A 22,870-nucleotide genomic window follows, 5' to 3' on the forward strand; every position below is an offset into this window, starting at 1 on the left:
CCCACTGGCCCAGCACAGCCGGGCGGGGTTGCTCCAGCCGACCTGGCGCACTCTGCAGCAGGGGTTACCAGTTAAGGTCCAGTTAATGGTTAGCCGTTTAAACTTTTACATTCCTAGGAGCAGGGTTTCCCCAGGGGAAAGGATGGAATAGTCTCCAAGTTGGAGGGGGTGGGCACAGGTGGAGAAGGAAAGGCATGTGGATGACATAGTTTACTGGTTTGTCCAGAGACACAATGCTTCACTGGAACCCACTCAGACATCTCAGTGCTGTCACCATGCACACACTAGCTGGGAACTGAGGTGATAAGATCTTCCCCAGAGTCTGGACTCTTTTGTAGCTGCAGATCCTTTGTGACAAGCTGAGCAACCATTTCTGAATCTTTTCCTTTCTTGCCACTTTGGTCAAGGTGAGACAAAAGACAGGAAAATGCTTCAGTAAAACCTTGAGCCCAAAGCTCAAGAAGAGTAGATTTGCTGGTTCCCTTACAAAATTAAATTAGCTCTGTCACCAGAGGTCTGTAGCCTACAGTTTGTGCTGCTTTAAAGACAGAGAAATCTGGAAGAGGCTTAAAGGGGGCAGCCTCATAACCCTGCCAAGTCAAAGAGATCCAGTCTGCCTTCAGATGCCTTTGACAAGAATAGAAATCTCCACAGTTCAGATGGTGGGATATGGGGAGGGGGGGACAGAGTACAACTGAGTCCACTGAACTCATGTTGAATGACACAGTAAAACCATTCTTACCCACCCCAGCACTAAGTACGTAACATAGAAAAGTGAACACTGGCTGGTATATAAAGGCCGCCTCAGTTCACAGCTAAGTTGTCTACACAGCTAACTATCATAGCTCCTGAATTGCATCTAAGGAGATTGTGACACTGGTTGAAAAGCAAATGTATAGTTCATAGCCGATGACAAAGGTACTAAAAAAAATACCCAAGAGAGAGAAGAATCATGCAAAAAGCCTACCCGCCTGATTTTTAGAAGAGGTGAGTACCCACAAATGCCACTGAAGTCCATGGAATCAGCAGATGTTTAACACCTGGGGGAGAAAAAGATTGCCAGATACTCATTTTATAAGCTTAATGGGCCAGCTTAAGTAATGAAAAAGATTCTAGATGCTACGTATGTGAACAAACATAAGTTTGTAGGGAAAAACTTATGATATTATCCAAGAAATGTTACATATTAATAAATTAAAATAATTTATTAATCCATATACACAAGAGGCAGGAGGAGGAGGAGGAAAAATGAATTAAGGTTGAAAAAGTATACCGAATACCTATTTCCCCAAGGACTAAGCCTATTAATATGGGTGAAAGATACCTACATCCAGGATCATGCTTTCTGCAATTTCAAGGAACAGAACAGCTGCACATATAGTACACAATAAAGGGTGTACATGTAACACTGCCAGTTTTTGTTTTCGAATACTTAACTGTGCTACCTTAAAAAAAAAAAGTTAAGATTTTTGTACGGAATTGTAAAAAAAGAACTTGTGAGGTTAGTCATTAAATGCCTAGTTAAAAGACATAATGTTAAATGATTAACTGTCAAGAGTCAAAACAAACATAGAATTTTAGTACCAGACTGTGATCAAGTTTCTCTATGTAGACCTCTGTCCAATATAGATGAGTTACTAGAGAGCAGATAGGTTTCAGAGTAGCAGCCGTGTTAGTCTGTATTCACAAAAAGAAAAGGAGAACTTGTGGCACCTTAGAGATTAACAAATTTATTTGAGCATAAGCTTTCGTGAGCTACAGCTCACTTCATCGGATGCATTTGGTGGAAAATACAGTGGGGAGATTTATATACACACACAGTATGTGACATGTGCCAGCAATGCCCCTCTGCATGTACATTGGTCAAACTGGACAGTCTCTACGTAAAAGAATAAATGGACACAAATCAGACGTCAAGAATTATAACATTCAAAAACCAGTCGGAGAACACTTCAGTCTCTCCGGTCACTCGATTACAGACCTGAGGGTGGCTATTCTTCAACAAAAAAAACTTCAAAAACAGACTCCAACGAGAGACTGCTGAATTGGAATTAATTTGCAAGCTGGATACAATTAACTTAGGCTTGAATAGAGACTGGGAATGGATGAGTCATTACACAAAGTAAAACTATTTCCCCATGGTATTTCTCCCCCCCACCCCACCCTCCACTGTTCCTCAGATGTTGTTCTTAACTGCTGGAAATAGCCTACCTTGCTTGTCACCATGAAAGGTTTTCCTCCAAACCCCCCCCCCCGCTGCTGGTGATGGCTCATCTTAAGTGATCACTCTCCTTACAGTGTGTATGATAAAACCCATTGTTTCATGTTCTCTGTGTGTGTGTATATAAATCTCCCCACTGTATTTTCCACCAAATGCATCCAATGAAGTGAGCTGTAGCTCACAAAAGCTTATGCTCAAATAAATTTGTTAGTCTCTAAGGTGCCACAAGTTCTCCTTTTCTTTTAGAGAGCAAATGCATCTCAGCTAGTCTGTGTGTGTCAGCACAGTGAAAACCACATACAGCCTGAAGCCCTACACAGCTAAAATTTGGTTAAGAAAGTTAATATAATAAAAAAAAGCTATGTTCTACTTTCTGTAGGACAATTTCCAATTTAGAAGTTTTCAAAAGCTTGCTCTCCTCTACAGAAGTTTTCCCAGCCAGCATCTGTAATGATCTGTGAGATATTTCAGTACCTGGTAAAATGACGTAACATTACTTTTCTTCCATAAGTCTCCAGTTCATAAAGAGTCAAGAAAACTAAAAATATCTACTGCTGCCCAAGCTACAAAAGTTCCTGATTAAACTTCTCTGTGTGCGCGCGTGCCAAGAAAAGTTCACAGTTATAGCCTTCAGCAAAATTATTATATTGGTCTAAATTGCAACAGATAATAGCAAGTACCTCAACATATTGTACAATTTATACAAGTTTTATTTCAGCACACTGGGAATCAGTTAAAATATTTGATCTGTATTTAGCGGATCAATTATCTACACTATGGAAATAAAACAGAGGACCCACTGAGGCTTGTTTCATGATTCATCATGCTTCTCCAAATAGATTAGTTGTGGCACATCTGTAGAAAGTGTGAGAACAGCTGTATATATTGCTATGATTGAAAAGGTTTCCATTTCTTACAAAGAGGAAAAAACACAAGTAGCTGTTACGAAAAGCAGCTAACTCCAAACCTTGTACTTTTCAAGGGGACTGATCCCAGAGCTAGAGACTGTATGAAAGATGAACAAGAGCTGTTAAGAGCAAACTGGTCTGTACTTCTCTTTTAAATTACACTTAAAAAAAACAAAACAAACAAACACAACCCTATCCTCCCAATATTTATTGCTCCATCTTCCTGATACATTTCAGTAAGTTCATCAAAGAGTAACCCTCTTTCACTGTTCCTTTTATATTGTTTCATTTTATAACAGAATACAGTAAAACAACAAGCCATTTGTCATCCTCCTACTTCAAAAAAAATAAGTACCCTTGTGTCACAGAAGTTTGTACTGTATTAGAATGCCAAAACTCTCTAAGTGAATTCCAATAGATCCTGTATTTAAAGATTAGGCCCAAAAATTGATAGAAAAGCCAGAGAACAAGAATTAATAGGGCACGAGTAGGACATTGGACTGTCAGAATTGTGCAATATTCCTAAGGTTGGTAGAATTATTTTGGTCCACCACCTTGTAACAGTTTGTACATTTATGCTCAACACAGAGCTACTTTTAAAACAATAATTCTATTAATTAAAAAATTATCATTGTTTTCAATCACAGCAAAGAAAACTTTGGAGTTACAAAATTAGACAAATCATTCGTTAAGCACTTAGCAAGCAAAAAACTGTAAAAATGTTAAATGGTAAAAATGGACCATCAAACTGAAGCAGTCTGAAATATGTTTCTCCTTTAGTCAACAGTTTTAAAAGGTTTGGATGAACTGGACTTCCTTTTTAGTACTTAACTTCTGAAGGGTTTCCAGCGGAATTGCAGAATTTCCTGAAGATGTGATGATCCGTGAAGAATCCTAGTTATGCACTGTGTTCCAATATGTTAGCTATTCCCCCAAGGACACCACATCTGCCAGTTAACATTAGTCTCCATCATCCCAGTAGCATGTCAAGCTGCTATTAATTGAAATATCTGATTGAGCTTTAGAACATTTCAAGATTGTTCAAGCTACCCAACAACTCCAGATATCTTTAGATACGTCACTATTTCATAACATACACTTTAAAGAGATTGTGTCTACTGAACACCCACCATTCCTGGAAGTTTAAATGTACCAATAATGGAAAACTATTCAGCAGCAATGTAGCATTATTGTATTAATTTAAAAATATGATCCTGAACATTCTGTGTATGCTACAGACCCACAAACACGCAAAAATGATCATAAACATACATAACTCCTTCGACCATCATTTTGCCAATTCTTTTGTCTTCTATACAAAAGGCACATCACCTGTCTGTATCTCCAAAATCCATAGTATTTTTTGTATACTTTATACCATGTAACAAAAAATTGGAATAGTTGGTTTTTTATCTAAAATGTCACACTGGTGTCACTCAAAGACTATATACCTCTAGAGAAAATTGCTTGCACGCAGGAGGTTAACAGAAATTTAAACCTTTGTAAGTCATTATTTTGCCTAGTATTTACATCAGTGTCCTCAGTATCTATATTATTTATAATACAGTATGCATCAGAATGTTTAACATGAAACACGTGTACATATATACTTTTTTTTTAAACTAAAAATTGTTTCTTTTGTATGTTACCTTACTATTAAAATATAGAAACGGTTATGTGCATGTGGAAAAAACAAAATAAAGAGGAATAATCAACAGGAAAAAATAATATGAACTCAAAATGTATGAACAAAATCATAGGTAAGGACCAAAGGCCAACAGACTTTGTGTTCTGAACATGTGTATACTGCACACAGAAAATGCAAGATAAAGTATTTTTTTGTTTTTAGAGAAGTAAGTTTCTCCATACCAAGGATGTCCCAGGCTTTGTTGAACTAAATACAGAGTTATTACACTCAGCAGGCATACTCTAAGAATTTTGCTGTGATTTAATTAAAATAGTGCACCTCTTTTGATAGGATCCACATAAAAACCTATGATACATTGAACATATTTAGCTGTATAAAATTCCAAACATTGCCGTTTGAACCTTTTTCAAAAAGTTTTTTAAAAGAAAGTCTCACCACAAACTTAAATTACAAATTGCATACATTTCAACAGGGCTCCTTCTGTATACAGTTTAGGTGATTAAATTATATTGACAGAATATTAACACATATCTGTCTAGACTCTTTCCACCACTCCCTCAAGTCTTCCAAGAAAAAAAAAAAAGGTAGAGCTATTATTTAGCTAAGATATGAATATTAAATTCCCAATGAATCTTTCCTGCCAGGTACCTAGAGCTTTTAGGAGAACATGTGATCTTAGTTCAATAAAACCATACTAAAGTTTTCTATAACTAGAACTCAACACTGAATCATTTTGTTTGCAGGTGATTATATTCCACCGTAGTAAGTGGATAAGACTTTGTCAGCTTGAAATTGAGTCAATCTTAAAAGTGAGTTTAAAGTACTTTTGAATACTACGCCTGCTCCTAAGTCTCCCTGGCACTTTTTATGGTTTTAAAAATGAGTTTCTCTATACTGTTGCTCTGAGAAAGACCCACACAAACAGGGGAAACCAACCATACAGTAAGAAACAGTTAAACTGACTATAAAGCGCTGTCAAATGCACAAAGTAGACTAGTTGGAAAAAAGTGAGAAAACTATTTTTGTTTACTAATATTACTTGTAGCAATGAAAGGTAAAATATTTTCAAAGATAAGTGATTTTTAAGTTGGAAACAGAAAGCTCTACAGAAGAGCTAAGTAGACAGACAGACAGACAGACAAAGCGTATAACTCCAAGATAAATTTATCACAAACCTCAATAACTGCATATTGCTGTAGCCCTTGTCCACATGTCCTCTACCTAACCCCAGTGGATGACCTCATGTCTCTCTATATTTTCTCTCAACTGTATGCTCTCTGGGATAGGTATATTTCTTTTGTCTGTTAAAGTACCATGAATATCTGTGTTGCTAGAGAAACATTAAATATAAGTATACTCAACAGAAGATTCTTTTCCGTAGAAAGAACCCTTAGATTCTCTTGGGGTATGTGCAGTTATGAAAGAGACAGAATAAATGATCTAACTATAACAATTTGATACAACCTGTACAAAGAGAATTTTGAGGTCCAAGGCCCTGATCCTGCAAAGACTTTAAGCACATGCTTAACCTTACCTTAACCTCAGTGGAACTACTTGTGTGTAAAGTTAAGAACATATGTAAATATACGTAAGACCAGGGCATAAGGCCCTGATACAGCCATCAGATTCACATGGATGGATCCATGTGTCAATGTGGAGGCCTCATGACTTTATTGGGATTCCACACAAATGCAAAGGCCCACCCAAGCAGATCCAATTACAAGAACATGTCCTAAGACAACAAACTATTACACAAAAGATACGAAATAGGGATATAATAAAATATACACAATTTTATACCAGCTGCTTCTCAACCTAGCCATTCTTAGTCAGCTAATTAATTTTTAGGTTTCATGCAATAAAAGTAATCCAAAACGTAATGCTAGCAGTCCCATCTCACAGCAGACCTTACTAATGAACACACACAATTTGAAGGTACCTTCTTTCCCCCACTGCCTGCATTTGCTAGCTGGCTTGAAAAGTTTAAAGGTGACATCAAAACTGAATGAAAGACCAGCATTAGTCTATAACATGTACCAAACTAATCAGTCCCCTTTTGTAGGATTGCTCCTTCAGAATTTGTTTTCTTTATCCCCATTAAACCCTTTTCCTCCCTTCTCTCCCCTAAAAGAAGATGTTGGTAGAACTGAACCAGACCCTTCTATAATCATGTCACAAACACAACTAAAACTAAACTAAATTTCAAATGCTATATTCCCGAAAAAAATTGTTTACCACCACGATTAATAAATTTTACCCACTTCTAGTGTCTGAAGCCCATTTTTGTCAGAAACAAACGCATCTCCCAGCATTTTAAATAGGTACAAATAAAATCTTGACACACACTAAACTAGAACTGCTTATTGAAAAGAATTTTTTTTAAAAACAAAATATTTTACACATACTGACATCTGCACCTCCAATTTGGCAATCCAATTAATTTAGAAATCCCCAAGGCCTAGTACTATTGTGTGCAACCAAATACATGGAACTGACCAGTCTCCCAGAGCCCCAAATGAGCTGTGGGAGGCTGGGTAAAATATAACAGCTCTGACCTGGTACCCCAACAGTCTCTGGAGTACCTTACCCGCACCTTCAAGGTCCCTGCCTTTATCCCCAAACCCAGAGTCACCATCCTGCCTAAAAAGCCCCTACATGCACCCAAACCTCCTCTTCCCCAGAATCATTATTCCTCTCAAATTCACTGCACCAAAGCAATCCTCCAAAGGCATCCCAAGCCAGCACCACCACCAAAACCACCACCAGGCCCTGGGCTACTGCCCCAGATCCCAGCCCTCCCTCCACCCACAAGGTCCCAGGCTTCCCCCGCATCCAAGATCCCAGCCCAGCCCTGGGCTCCAATCCCAATCCCCCCCCCCACCCACCCACCCCCTTTCTCCCACCCCAGCTACCAGGTCCTTGCCCCCACCATCCCAGCCCCCCCCTTGTCTGGTCTTGCCCCTCCCAAGATCCCAGCCAGGTCCTTTCCCCCCCCCCCGACCTCAGCACCCTCATCTGTCAGGTCCTTGGCCCACCCCATATCTCAGCCCCCCCAAAGTCCTTGCCCCCCATCCCCGATGTCCCTGCCCCATGCCCCCCCAAGATCCCAGCCCCCCCTCCCGCCGGGTCCTTGCCCCCCCATCCCAGATCCCAGCCCCCCCTCCCGCCGGGTCCTTGCCCCCCCCAATCCCAGATCCCAGCCCCCCCTCCCGCCGGGTCCTTGCCCCCCCCAATCCCTGATCCCAGCCCCCCCTCCCGCCGGGTCCTTGCCCCCCCAATCCCAGATCCCAGCCCCCCCTCCCGCCGGGTCCTTGCCCCCCCATCCCAGATCCCAGCCCCCCCTCCCGCCGGGTCCTTGCCCCCCCCCAATCCCAGATCCCAGCCCCCCCTCCGCCGGGTCCTTGCCCCCCCCATCCCAGATCCCAGCCCCCCCTCCCGCCGGGTCCTTGCCCCCCCCATCCCAGATCCCAGCCCCCCCTCCCGCCGGGTCCTTGCCCCCCCCAATCCCAGATCCCAGCCCCCCCTCCCGCCGGGTCCTTGCCCCCCCCCAATCCCAGATCCCAGCCCCCCCTCCCGCCGGGTCCTTGCCCCCCCCAATCCCAGATCCCAGCCCCCCCTCCCGCCGGGTCCTGGCCCCCCCCAATCCCAGATCCCAGCCCCCCCTCCCGCCGGGTCCTTGCCCCCCCCATCCCAGATCCCAGCCCCCCCCACCGCCAGGTCTTTGGCTTCCTCCTGGACACCAGCCCCCCCATGTCCTTGCCTCCCCACCTCAGCCCACCCCATACGTCAGGCCCCCCGAGTCCCTGCCCCCCGTCCCCGACGTCCCTGGCCACGTCCCGCACCAGACTCCCCCCGCGGTCCCTGCCCTCCCCCGCACCTCTCGGTCCTTGAGGCCCAGCAGCAGCACCTCCTCCATCAGGGTGAGCCGGGTTTCCTTGGAGTCGCCCTTCTCGTCGTCGCCCTGCTCGTCCCGGCGGCCCTCCTCCTCCGGGCCGCCCCCGGCCACCCGCTCCTTGTCGGCGGCAGCGCTGCGGGAGGCCTCGGTGCGGCGCTGCACCAGGCCCGAGCTGCGCTGGGTCAGGGAAGTCATGGCTCCGGCCGGCGGCGCGGGGGGCGGGAGAAAGCCCGAGCGCGCGGGAGGGGGCCGCGCCGGGGACACGGGCGGTCGCTAGCCGCGCCGGGGCTGCGGCCGGCCGGGGGGACTCATGGGGGAGGGCTCGGCCGCGGGGGCGGAGGAGGGGACTATGTCCCCCGCAGCAGGAGCAGCCGAGGAGGCGGCGGAGGGGACGCGGCTTCTCCTCCAATATGGCGGCGCTGGCTGATGTCAGCGGAGGATGTGGCAGTCCGGGCAGGGGGAGGGCACCGGAAAGAGCCGCGGCCGGGGGGAGGGACCCTGCCAGGCGGCTTGGGGCGCGGGGATCCCGCCCAGGGATCCCCCACAGGGAGAGGCGAGGAGGGCGGGGATGCCCCACAGGGGATGCCCCACAGGGAGAGGCGAGGAGGGCGGGGATCCCCCACAGGGAGAGGGGAGCCGGTAGGGGGCGGGGATCCCCCAAAGAGAGGAGAGGGGGGCAGTTACGGCGTGGGGGGGGGTCCTCTAGGAGAGAAAGGGGGGGCCGTGGTTGCAGAGGGAAAAGGGGGCCCCTCAGGGTGCCAGGATCCCCCTCACAGAGGAAGAAGAGGGTGCTTGGGGGTTGAGGCTTCCTGTCTGGGAAACTATGGGGCAAAGAGGTGGCTTTTAATTTGCTGAACAAATTAAGCTTGAGGGTTTGAACCAGAACTGGAAGTGGTTTGGATCTGGGATTCCTTTTATCCAATGAATAAATTCCACATGCTGCTGAGGTTAACAGGCTTCAATTTTGAAGCCTCTGTGATTATTATTGTTAATGTGAGTGAAAGTTGGCAGGTGTGTTGGGCTAGTGTAGCGGGAAGATAGGAACAGTTCCTGCTGGGAACTAGTAAATCATGTTGTCTGTGAATCTAAAACCAAACCAATATTCAACCACTGTGTTAAAATACTAAATGTAATGTTATGGTGCAATCCAGCTCTCCCCAGAAAATCCAGACATTCTGAGGATCACTTGCTAATGTACACTGTATATTCTTCGGGGCAGGGACAGTGATTCTGTATTTGTTAGGTGAGGAGCCCCGCATATATCAGGCCTGGTATCTGAGGCTAGGGCACTGTGAACAGGAATTTTCAAAACAAATTGAAGGATTTCTGAAGTATCTCTTTGAAAACCCACAGCAAAATTCTTCAATTCAGGGAGAGAGAATGAGAAATACGCTCAGAATTCATCCTTGATGAGAGTCTTTGTCTTCACAAAAGAGTGAGACTTGGCAGGTCTCGATGCCACAAACAGTAACACTTGTGCTTAAATTTAATCGTATGAATAGTACCATTGACTTCAGCAGGACCATTCATGGGAGTAAGAATACTCATATGCATCATAGTTTCCAGCCTAAGGACCAGATCATTCAAATTATAATTTTCTAAAAACAAGTTTATTTTCAATTTAATCTCATATGTATCCTGTGCCAAGGGATTATATCCTACATTTACAGGGGAATGAGTTAATCTAATCTCTAACATGAATGATTCTATAATTTCTTAAAAGCATAAAGAAACATATAGCCAGTCCTCTATGCTAAAGTATTATCGCCAGCATTTTGGTGCAGCTTTCCACACAAAAAAAGGTGGGTGGAGGTATATGTATTTCAGAATTTTCCTATGTATTGTTCTAGCACAGAGGTCAAACAGGGAGAAGGGCTCATCAAACTTTCTAAGGGGCACAGTGAGCTGTCTAATAATTCAGTAATTACAGTAAAAAGGAGGGATGGGGGCAAGTGCCAAGCCAAATCTGAGTGAGTGATGTTGCAACCTTGCGCACAAAGTCACAGTGCCACTCAAATTTGGTCCAGCCACTCCTCCATTATGACAGTGAGGTGGCTGGGCCAAATGTGAGTAAGAGGGATGTGGGAATGCAGCCTCCAAATTAAAAATAATAACGTGAAGATGGGTTATGATTCAAAAAACGTTGAGAATCCCCGTGCTAGCAGATCCTGATGCTGAAATTCCAGTTCCTTACTTCACAATGGAGGCAGGATTTACCCTTGTGATTGACAAGTCAAGAATTTGAGTATAGTGGGATGGAATGTCAAGTAAAGAACATGTGGTCCCTTTAATTGTGACACTCAAAGTTGGAGGTCAAGTGTCTTTATCTACCTGCTAAGCATACACTAACTCATGTTTTGTAATTGTGACATTCAGTTTATTGAGGCTGGGGCTCATGAAGGTCTAAACTCAAGATAGCAGCATATGCTGGAACTTGGAATTCAGAACATATCACACTGATGGTGATAGAGAAACATAATGTTGGACAAAGCAGTCTAAAGGGTTCAGTCTTGAAGGATACTGGTTGATAGCAAAAAAGAACAGGATTTCTAAGGCTGGAAACAGTCTGCTAGCCATCTCCAGTCTGTGTAACTAGGGGACAGAACCAGAAAGGTCTCTGACAAAGTCATTACAATTCAGTGATTCTTCATGTGACAAATTGGGGGTTCTGTGTATACCACTTACAAATGTTGGCTGATTTTATGAAATTACTATGTCATGGAAAGCTTGTATATACGTTGGTCTCCCAAGAATTACCTGGGTTGTGTCATGTCTCTGCCAGGCCACCTATCTTCTCTCTGAGCATAAGCTTTCGTGAGCTACAGCTCACTTCATCGGATGCATCCGATGAAGTGAGCTGTAGCTCACAAAAGCTTATGCTCAAATAAATTTGTTAGTCTCTAAGGTGTCACAAGTACTTCTTTTCTTTTTGTGGATACAGACTAATATGGCTGCTACTCTGAAACCTACCTTCTCTCTCACATCCAGGACCAACACAGCTACAACGCTATCTAAATTAAAACACCTTGGGACAATAAGTTTGCTCTACCTGGGAGAAGACACTACCTCCTCTTGTCTGAAGGTTGTGGGGGTTGGGAAGTATTGGAAAATTACCAAGAGGCAGAACAAAAGAGACAGGTGACCTGAGCAGGAGTGTATAAAGGGACTCACAGGAGGGAACTGGGGGAAAGAGCCATCTTACACCAGTTAAGATGGAGGCTATTGCAGGGACAGAATGGAACACAGATCTCTCAGGGGAAGGGTGAGCTAGAGAGGAATATTATATTTAGGATGAGTTATTGTTTTGTATGATCTGTACTGTCCTGTGCATTACATGGTTAAAAATAAAGAGCATAAAGCTGATAGATTGAACAAACTGTGTGTCTGTTGACTGCTTGACAACTACTGCATGTTCCTGAGCAAGTTACATTGTAAACCCAGAAGCTTCACACCTGTTGGGTGAAGTTCTGGGTGAGGGATGTGTTTATGTATGGGGGAGCCAGAGGGAATCAAAGTTGAGCCCAGAGGGGCTAAGTCAGAGGTGGGCAAACTACAGCCCGCGGGCCACATCCAGCCCACGGGATCATCCTGCCCGGCCCCTGAGCTCCCCCTGGCCTCTCCCCTGCTGTCTCCCCTCCCCCGCAGCCACGCAGGCAGAGCCCTGGGCTGTGGGGCTGCACGCTCCTGCAGGGCAGCGTGTCTGGCTCCGGCCAGGCAGCGCAGCTCCAGCCATGCTGCTCTGAGCGGCATGGTAAGGGGGCCAGGGGGTTGGATATGGGACAGGAGATCCTGGGGGCAGCATGGTAAGGGGGCCAGGGGGTTGGATATGGGACAGGAGATCCTGGGGGGCAGTCAGGGGACAGGGAGCAGGGGGCAGTTGGATGGGGTGGAGGTTGGGGGGGCAGTTAGGGGATGGGGAACAGGGGGCACTTGGATAGGGCAGAGGTTCAGGGGGCAGGGGATGGGGGGGTTGGATACAGGGTGGTCCCAGGAGGGGGTGATCAGGAGACAAGGAGCAGGGCAGGGTTGGATGGGAGTTCTGAGGGGGGCAATCAGTGGGTGGGAAGTGGGAGGGGGCAGGGGCCAGGCTGTTTGGGGAGGCACAGCCTTCCCCACCTGGCCCTCCATACAGTTTCTCACCCCAATGTGGCCCTCGGACCAAGAAGTTTGCCCACCCCTGGGCTAGGTGGTTGGACAGCAGGTTCCAACACTCAGAAAAGGGAGGCGGGGTGCCAGATAGAAGGTTTGCAGCCTGAGTATGTGCCTAGGGATCCCAAGATTGGGGCAATGGCTAGGCTCCATTCAGGTTCCAGAAGCTTAATCCACCCCCGTGGATCCAGAGCACACGGACTTAGATTCCCCTCACAGCAGTCCTAGTGGGTGGCCGGAAAGAGAAGCTTGTTAATTTCTGTGACACTTCATATGTTTTCTTTTGACTTTTATCTTTTCTGACCTTTAATTCTCATTTCTATCTTATTCTATAATGGGTGAAGAATAAAGAAAAATATGCAGTATTTGGTTTAATACTTTATCGTGACGTGGTTCAAGTCCTTCACCTTCTGTTGGTTTGTAAATATTGTACAAATGTTTTTTTTCTTTTTATTACTACTGATTTATAAATGTGTTATTTCATCCATCAATCTGCATTCCAAAGTGAATGATATCCTCCTATCCTCCAGACTCTCATTGTGTACAAATTTTGGGGCCATGGCTCACGCATGTTTTAATATCCATGGTTCATGGTGCAGGGGTTGGGCCCTATATTATTGTGTTTTTAGGGCCCCATGTTGCCATTATCCACCCTTCACCAGGAGCTTACACTGAGTGCTGGTATTCCCTATAAAGTTGTGTCAACCTAGTGCACGACTCTGTAGAACTAGAAATTAAGTTGAATAACTTTGAGGTTTTTCAGCTTGTTCTTGTATTGGATACTAGATATCAACAGGGACTGTCCAGTGCTATGTTTCATGTCGATACTGATGATAGATTTTTTCCCCCTATCTCTGTTCAAACGAGCAACATAAGAAGGTTGAAATTTTAAAAATGGGTCATTGGGGTGAGGGCTTAGCAGTTTTGAAGCCAGTCTGACCATATATATAGATTTTGGAAAGGTTGGAAGATTTAGCTTTACCCAGAAATGCTACTGCAACTTTAAACAGGGATGGATATACTCTTGCTGCACTATGTATAGGTATGATAATTATAGACAAGATCTGGTTTATATACAAAATTGCCCAAGTTTAAATTGTATACTGATTCAGTTAAACTGTACAACTTTTTGTGTGGCCGAGACTTAAATAAAAAAGACTTACAAGCTATATTTCATGGATATTAAAACAAAACAATTTATCATCAGAAGACAACAAAAGAAAAGGGGGATTTTTATCATTATTAGACTCAAGAGACAGAACAAACTGTGCCAAAGCTGAGGTTAGGATGAAAAGTAAGTTGAAGGTAGAAAGTATCTTGAGGTCGGATTTGAAGAAGGAGCTTGCTTGCTGCTCAGGAAAAAGGAGTCTATTCCAATCATAAGGATCAGAATGATAAAAGACATGAAGTGGTGAGTAGGAGATGGAGCAGAGGGAGTACAAGGAGAAAGAAAGGGACAGAGTAAATAGTGGTAGTGAGAGTAACAGAAGATCAGAGCTAATCGTCATCTGACTATAGATGTATTACACTGGTGCTACAGTAGTTGGGTTTTTTTTTTCCTCTCTAAGTTTCTGCTATACCTGTTTTTAGATGAGTTGTTCTATATTTAGTTAACTGGCATGTTTACACTATAATGTACATGCTAATTTAATATCTATTAAAGCCTTGAATGTCTGTGACCCCATTACCTAAGAAATCTTATATCCCATCACAGGACTTTCGGTCAGCTGGAAGTCTCTTGCTGAGTGTTCTGAGGAGTGAACTTTCCAGTCTGGCTACAGAGCTTCCCCAGTAGAAGGGAGCTATGGAGCTGGCTCCCTCTGACAATCCAGCAAAGCCTAATTTGGTCACTTCTTAATGTACATGGATTATCACTTAACATGATGTAAAGTTGGTAGCTGATTTTCTCTAACAGCAGCATGAGGTCTCAGGCTTCTCTCTTGAGGTAGATCAGCGAGGGTTTTTATTTTTGTGGCAATCAGTGCTATTGCTGAGAAAAATCTTGGAGGCTTATTCCACATTTTGATTGAATTGGTCCAAACTAAGGTTCAAAGGCAGATTATTTTCAAAGGCAGGACCCCAACCATGGAACATCTAGCCCAGGGATCTCAAACTCAAATCACCATGAGGGCCACAGGAGGACTAGGACATTGGCCCCAGGATCGCATCACTGAAACCTTTTCATACAACGATACAAAAGTATAGTAAAAAATGCGCCGGGGGGGGGGGGGGGGGGCGCTTCCCAGGCTGCAGGAAATAACTCTGCGGGCCACATGTTTGACACCCATGATCTAGCCCCAGTAAATCATTTGGAACCACATCTTGACCATGTTGAGATCTTCAAGACCCCACCTCTTCGATAAGACCCAACCCTAATAATACCATCTTCCCAGAACCAACCCACAAGTGGTGAGACTGAAGAGAATAAAGTAGAAGGCAAGAAGACAAGTGAAGTAAACACCCAAACATATACAGAGAGAATGAAGGAGGATATGACAATATTGTCATAATTGGGGCATGCTCAGGTCTGATCCAAAGTCCACTGAAGTAAATTGAAAGTTTCCAGTGGCTAGCAGTAGGCTTTGAATTAAACCTTCAAAGCTGTCCTTAATTTTTGTATAGTGCTGAAATACAAACAGGGACAGGCATCTCAGGAAACCGTAAGAAAGATAAGCATTATTAAAGTTAACCCATTTCAAACAGTGTCCCTGAATGTCAAAAGAAAAGGAGTACGTGTAGCACCTTAGGAGACTAACAAATTTATTTAAGCATAAGCTTTCATGAGTTACAGCTCACTTCATCAGATGCATGTAGTGGAAAATACAGTGGGGAGATTTTATATATACAGAGAACATGAAACAATGGGTGTTACCATACAGACTGTAACAAGAGTGATCGTAAGGTGAGCTATTACCAGCAGGAGAGCAAGGTAGGGTGGGGGGGAACCTTTAACTTAGGCTTGAATAAAGACTGGGAGTGGATGTGTCATTACACAAAGTAGAACTATTTACCCATGTTTATTTTCCCCCTCACTGTTCCTCACACGTTCTTGTCAACTGATGGAAATGGCCCACCTTGATAATCGCTACAAAAGGTTCTCCCCTCCCCTCCCCTGCTCTCCTGCTGGTAATAGCTCACCTTACCTGATCACTCCTTACAGTCTGTATGGTAACACCCATTGTTTCATGTTCTCTGTGTACATAAAATCTCCCCACTGTAGTTTCCACTGAATGCATCCAATGAAGCAAGCTGTAGCTCACAAAAGCTTATGCTCAAATAAATTTGTTAGTCTCTAAGGTGCCACAAGTCCTCCTTTTCTTTTTGCGGATACAGTAAAATGGCTAACACGGCTGCTACTCTGAAACCTGAATGTCAAGTGTTTCCAAATTCTCCCTCTCTCACTCCCCACTGCTAAATTCATATAACTGCTAGTTCCTGGAATCCTTGGTGGGTTTTTTTTAATGACTCTCTTCTCCCTGAAGGCTATTAGCTAAGTTTTTAAGATATGATGCTTGTGTATAGGACTGATTGGCCAATTTTGGACAAAAAAGCCTCTGATAAGGATTTAACATTCAATAAATAATTTTACAGGTCTGGATGTTACATACATCAAGTGTGATAGTACCCTGTTAGAGGAAGACAAATTTTAATATTCTAAATACAGCATTAAAAATCAGAATTACAAAAATATCAGTTGGTTGTAAAAGAGAGATACAGATCTGGCCATTTATCTGCAGGTTGGTGGTTAAAATACAGTCAGGTTCAATAGTAACAACATTAAACACTCTTTTCTGAAATCAGATCAATGACCTTTGTAAAAATTAACTGGAGGTTTTAGTCAGTCAGGAAGCTACAACCAAAACTGGTTATACAGTAGAACCCCAGAATTATAAACTGCAGAGCTACAAAGTGACTGGTCAACCACATACCTCATTTAGAACCAGAAGTACACAATAAGGCAGCAGCAGAGACCAAAAAAAAAAAAGCAAATACAGTATAGTACTGTGTTAAACGTAAACTACTAAAAAAAGGGAGGGGAGGAGTTTAAAAAAAAAAGATTTAACAAGGTAAGGAAACTGTTTCTGTGCTTGTTTTATTTAAATTAAGACTGTGAAAAGCAGCATTTTTCTTCTGCATAGTAAAGTTTCAAAGCTATATTAAGTCAATGTACAATTGTAAACTTTTGAAAGAACAACCATAACTTTTGTTTAGAGTTATGAACAACCACCATTCCCTAGGTGTTCATAACTGTGAGGTTCTACTGTAATTGGCACCTTGGAGTCAATCAAGTATTTAATATAAAATTCATAAAGATGACATGAATAAAAGATCTGCTTCAGTTCCAAATACAGCAAATCCCTCAATGTTTCCATTAAATAATTGTCATCTCATTAAAAATATATGTAAAACTAGATAGTGAAAAGAAAATGTTTCTAAAAAAAATTATAACTTAAAAGTAAAACTCAAAGTAGTATTTTGTCAAATTAGAAAATGTCTATGTACAGTATTCTGCTTTATTCAGAAACATATATGTAACAAATTATCTTAATTTTTTTATGGTCCTGGTTATTGCAACTAAACAGAGAGGATCACATAATTAATACCAATATTTAGAACATGGTAAGTGTGGGGTGCTCATCCATGGATTCTGAAAGCAGTGAACTATAAAGATGGAACGTTGAGGGAATAAAGCTACATTTCATCTTCATCCTCTGCGTTCCTGAGAAAGTAGTTGATCATGTTGAAATACTTGTTTTAATTATTGGCTTGCAGAACTTGTATCCTATATGCCTTCATGGTCTTATACCTCAAAAGGAAACCAGGAGATTTTTTATTAGAGCTCATTTACCCATGTCCTTAGGACAGTCCTGATTATGGATCAGCGATCCTCAGAAGGTAGAAAAAAGTTTGTTGTGGGTAATAGTTGGAACTTTCATAGAACCTTCCATCCTGGAAGCACAAAGGGCATTATGAACATCAGAGAATTAAGCACATAAAAATTCAGGGGCCAGATTCCTCCCTGACTCACATGGGAGCACATTGGCTGTGATTCTGAGCAGAATTTAATCCTACATGCTTATTCTAAACCTCTTTGCTCTGTAAAATTAGACTTGAAATCATGGAAGAATAGACTCTCATACTTCCAGTGAAACATTACAATTAGTAGACTATATCTTCTTTTGTGCCCTAATCCTCTTTATCTTTAAGTTACAATGAAGTGAGCTGTAGCTCACAAAAGCTTATGCTCAAATAAATTTGTTAGTCTCTACAAGTACTCCTTTTCTTTTTGCAAATACAGACTAACACGGCTGCTACTCTGAAATCTTAAGTATGTTTGCACTATTGTTGTAGCCATGTTCATCCCAGGATATGAGAGAAACAAGAAGATGACCTGTATCTCAGTTCCTGAAGAAAAGCTTTGTGTAGCTCAAAAGCTTGTACTTTCCCCCAACAGAAGTTGATCCAATAAAAGATATTACCTCACCTACCTTGTCTTTCTGTTAAGTGTGACATTCTGAAAGCTATTGGTTAGGAGGGAAACAAATACAGTGATTTATCCAAACTCTACTCCAGTTCTTGCAAAGAAAAAAGACTGGCCATGGTAGAGATGAAAGGGAAGTTCAGAAACCTGAACCTTATTAGTCAGCAGTAAAATACCCAGTTAGGCAATGAGCAAATTCTGTCCTGTTAGATGGCTATACTGAGGAGCAGGAGAAAACTCAGGAGATTTTTCTATGGAGTTTTGGTTAATGTTTTAAAGCAGACTAAATGTTGACTGCCTTTCTATGGGCCAAATACTACCTTTGGTGATGCCTCTGCAACACCATTTGCTTTAATATCTTGAAACTATGTTACCACCAGTTGGTTTAGAAATAATCACTACCAAAGAGACCTGTCCACTGGGTTAACATTTAACTAATCTTGGCGGCTTCAGTAGTAAATGTGAATGATGACAAAGAGCTGATATTTACACAGAAACCATTTGAAAGGCAAATCTGAATTAAAACTAGCCTGCAGACCTCAATCTCAATTCAAATATATGTAATTACTGGGGGGCAGGGGAGGGGAGAAAGAGGGTCTGGACAAACACTGTCTCTACATACTGAAAATCAAAGAGTCTTTGAACATCAAACACAGTTTAGCATTAGTTTCAAGCTAACCAGTTAATTAAAAGATGGCTTTTATCAGATTCAATGAGAAAGTCATTACCAAGCTTCCCTCCTTGTTCATCACTAACAGGTTAATGCCCCCCATCTATGAAATCCAGAGGTCCAGAGTTGTTGCTGGAGGCAACCCCACAGCTCAGGCCACCAAAAGAGTTAATCCAAAACTCTAGAAACACTTCAGCAACAGATTATTAGCAATAAAACAACAACTTGATATAATGTATTAATTAACTTTAAGACAATTATACTGTGGCAAGACACCTCCTACGCCTTGCCAGACTTAGCACGTCCCCCTCTCGCGGTGGCGGGCCTGGGGTAAATCAGCCCCACTCTGGGCAGTGTTTGCTTTCCCCCTTCCGGGTTCCTTTGGTCATATTTTCCAGGTAGGCCTCGGGGTTGGCCTAAGGGTTGATCCTCCACCAAACAAAAAGGAAACCGTCTCAGAAACTCAAAACCAACAGGGGAACACCTTTCCCTGCCTCCTCGCTGGGGCAGGGTGCTGTCCTGTTGTTTGCCCCGGGGCGTCAGTCCTTCCCCAAGCAAATACTCAGGTTTGGATGTTTCTCCTATGGGAAGGGGCAAAGCCTCTCGCCTGGAGAAGCTTATTTCCCTGCTGTCACTAGTCTGGCAACAGCGCATGCATGTGCGCGTGTCCTTCTCTCTCCTCACAGGAGGGTTGTTTTGTTTTGTTTTTTTTTTTAAAAAGGTCTCAGGCAGCCCCTGCTTGGATCCAGGTGGCCCTAATTGACCTGAGGTAACCCCTTCTCAGCTTGTAGGAAAAAGGGCCTTTAACCTTCTAGGGCTACAATATCGGCCTTCCAGGACCCTCTAGCAGCTGTCCGGCCTGACTTTGTCACAATACATTTAAGTCTCCCATTACAGAAAAAAAATCAATTTGTATGCTGGTAAATTTACCAGACTATCAGAGTTGGTTGAATGAGGAGAAAAGATGCTATTAGAAAGAAAGTCATCACACATTCATCACTAATAGGAGGTAGCAAGCAGTGAATCACAGAATGGGGGAGGATAAGTAGAATAATAGGCGGGAATGAAAGTTCCTCCAGATAAAACAAGGAATTATATGGGAACCAATCCTACCACAGGATGCCTCTGTAGAGGAATGGAAACTTTGTTTGCAAATCTTCCTCAGGTCACGTCTCCTCTACAAAATTATGTTGACCTAAATTATGTTGGCATACATCCACCAAAGTTATTACAATTGCTTGTGCATGTGCATACTACACTTAAGGTTGCCAACGCTCCTGGTTTCATCGGGAGTCTCCCAGAATCAGGCTTTATCTCCTGGGGGCTACTGAAACCAAACCGGGACATTTTAGGCACTAAAAGTCCATCAGTTCAGCAAGGGGCCAAAGCAGGCAAAGAGCCTGACTTGGCCCTATTGCGCCAACGACTGGGAGCCACCCGAGGTATGTGCCATCCAGCTGGAGCATGCACCTGTCACCCCCTCCCACACCCCAATCCCCTCCCCAGCCATGAGCCCCTCCTCCACCCAAACTCCCTCCCAGAGCCCACACCCCCTTCCCCAGCCCTGAATGCCCTCCAGCACCCAATTCCCTCCCAGAGCTTGCACCCAACACCTCATCCTGTACCCCAACCCCCTGCCCCAGGCTCAGCCCTGAGGCCCCCCCCCACTCCAAACCACATGGCCGCAGCCCAGACCCTGCACCCCCTCCCACAACCCAACCCCCTACCCCAGCCCCAGCCCAGTGAAACTGAGTGAGAGTGAGGGAGAGCAAGCAATGGAGGGGGGGGATGGAGTGAGCACCGCGGGGCCTCAGAAAAGAGGTGTGGTAGGGGTGGGGCCAGGGTTTGTGTGATTAGACAGTTGGCAACCCTTACTACACTCCTTGTGTCAGTGGTGTGCTGCCTCCCCAGGTGCACTTGTATCGATGCAGAGTTCAGTGCATTGTAGGTTGCTATCCCAGTGTGCAACTCAACACCAGCTAGCATAGGGTGGTTTGGGAAGTTTTTGCAATGCCTTAGGGGGTTGAAATAAGTCACTCAGGGGTGACTGGGAGCAGGGGTTCAATTTCCCATAATGTAATATTCTCCATCCCATAGCTTCATCCACATCCTGTAATATTTTATGCCTCTTTACAAAATCCCTGCAAACCCACACATCCCTCCTCACTGATCACCATCTCTGATGATGGGTTTGCAGCAATGGGGTTCCCAAAGTGCAGAGGGGCAATAAGTGTCATGCATATCCCTATTTTAGCGCCTTGCCACAGAGTGCATCAACAGAAATGGTTAGTTTTCTATGGCAACACAAGTGCTGGTAGATCACTTGGGACACTTTACCAACATCAGTGTGGGCTAGTCAGACAAGGTGTATGATGTGCCCATCTTTAAGATCACACAGCTGTTCAGAAAGCTGCAAGCAGGAACTTTCTTTCCTGACCAGCAGATTACTATTGGGAATGTTGAAATGCTATTAATGATCCCTGGAGACACAGCCTACACCCCTTGTTCCCAGGGCTCATGAAGCTGTACACCCACCACCTCAACAGCACCAACTAGCACTTCAACTACAGGCTCAGCAAGTGCAGAATGGCAGTTGAATATCTTTGGTTGTTTGAAGGGTCACTGGTATGGTCTACCTACAAAGTTGGACCTCAGCGAAAAAAGAATCCCAATAGTTATAGCTACCCGCTAGTCCTGCATAATATCTATGAAGCCAAGGGGGGAAGTTTCCACTGGGGGTGGAGATGCAGTGGCTGTCTGCTGAATTTGAACAGCCAGATAAAATGGCTACAAGAGCTCAGTGTGGACCTGTACGGCTCAGGGAAGCTTTGAAAGACCATTTTAATAGAGAGCTAGAGCAGTGTGTGTTGCTGTAGCGTCCTTTGCTTGGCCTCGCTTTTTGCAGCCCAGTATGAATCTTGTAGTGAGTAGTGTGTGTACAGGAATAACTTTGCCAATGCACCTATTAATATTGTCTGAGAATGTTATGGGTTCTGTGACAAAGTGATGGATTCATCCAAGAATATTAAAGAAATTGGCACCCGAAATTGCAAGCCCATTAGCAAGAATTTTTAATGAGTCTGTAAACTCAGGAGTTGTACTGTATGATTGGAGAATTACTAACATAGTTTCTATTTTTAAGAAAGGGGAAAAAAGTGATCTGGGTAACTACAGGCCTGTTAGTTTGACATCTGTAGTATGCAAGGTCTTGGAAAAAATTTTGAAGGAGAAAGTAGTTAAGGACATTGAAGTCAATGGTAAATAGGACAAAATACAACATGGTTTTACAAAAGGTAGATCATGCCAAACCAACCTGATCTCCTTCTTTGAGAAAGTAAGATTTTTTAGATAAAGGAAACGCAGTGGATCTAATTTACCTAGATTTCAGTAAGGCATTTGATACCGTGCCACATAGGGAATAATTAGTTAAATTGGAAAAGGTGGGGATCAATATGAACACTGAAAGGTGGATAAGGAATTGGTTAAAGGGGAGACTACAATGGGTCCTACTGAAAGGTGAACTTTCAGGCTGGAGGGAGGTTACCTGTGGAGTTCCTCAAGGATCAGTTTTGGGACCAATCTTATTTAATCTTTTCATTACTGACCTTAGCACAAAAAGTGGGAGTGTGCTAATAAAATGTGCAGATGATACAAAGCTGGGAGGTATTGCCAATTCAGAGAAGGATCGGGATATCATATAGGAGGATCTAGATGACCTTGTAAACTGGATAGTAATAGGATGAAATTTAATAGTGAGAAGTGGAAGGTTATGCATTTAGGGATTAACAACAAGAATTTTAGTTATAAGCTGGGGATGCATCAATTAGAAATAATGGAGGAGGAGAAGTACCTTGGAGTATTGGTTGATCATAGGATTACTATGAGCCGCCAATGTGA

At 43.5% G+C, this 22,870-nt stretch overlaps 1 protein-coding gene across 1 annotated transcript in view; it reads right to left on the reverse strand.

The window, feature by feature from the left end:
• Positions 1-9,098, reverse strand: part of GOLPH3 (golgi phosphoprotein 3) — a 46,261-nt gene extending 37,163 nt beyond the window's left edge. Inside the window, exon 1 of the mRNA XM_038403314.2 lies at positions 8,655-9,098. Coding sequence (XP_038259242.1) covers positions 8,655-8,867 — 213 coding nt within the window. The 5' untranslated portion in view covers positions 8,868-9,098. The remainder of the gene's footprint in view (positions 1-8,654) is intronic.
• Positions 9,099-22,870: the final 13,772 nt, after the last annotated feature.

Source organism: Dermochelys coriacea, chromosome 5, assembly GCF_009764565.3.
Source record: "Dermochelys coriacea isolate rDerCor1 chromosome 5, rDerCor1.pri.v4, whole genome shotgun sequence".
Lineage (NCBI taxonomy): Eukaryota > Metazoa > Chordata > Testudines > Dermochelyidae > Dermochelys > Dermochelys coriacea.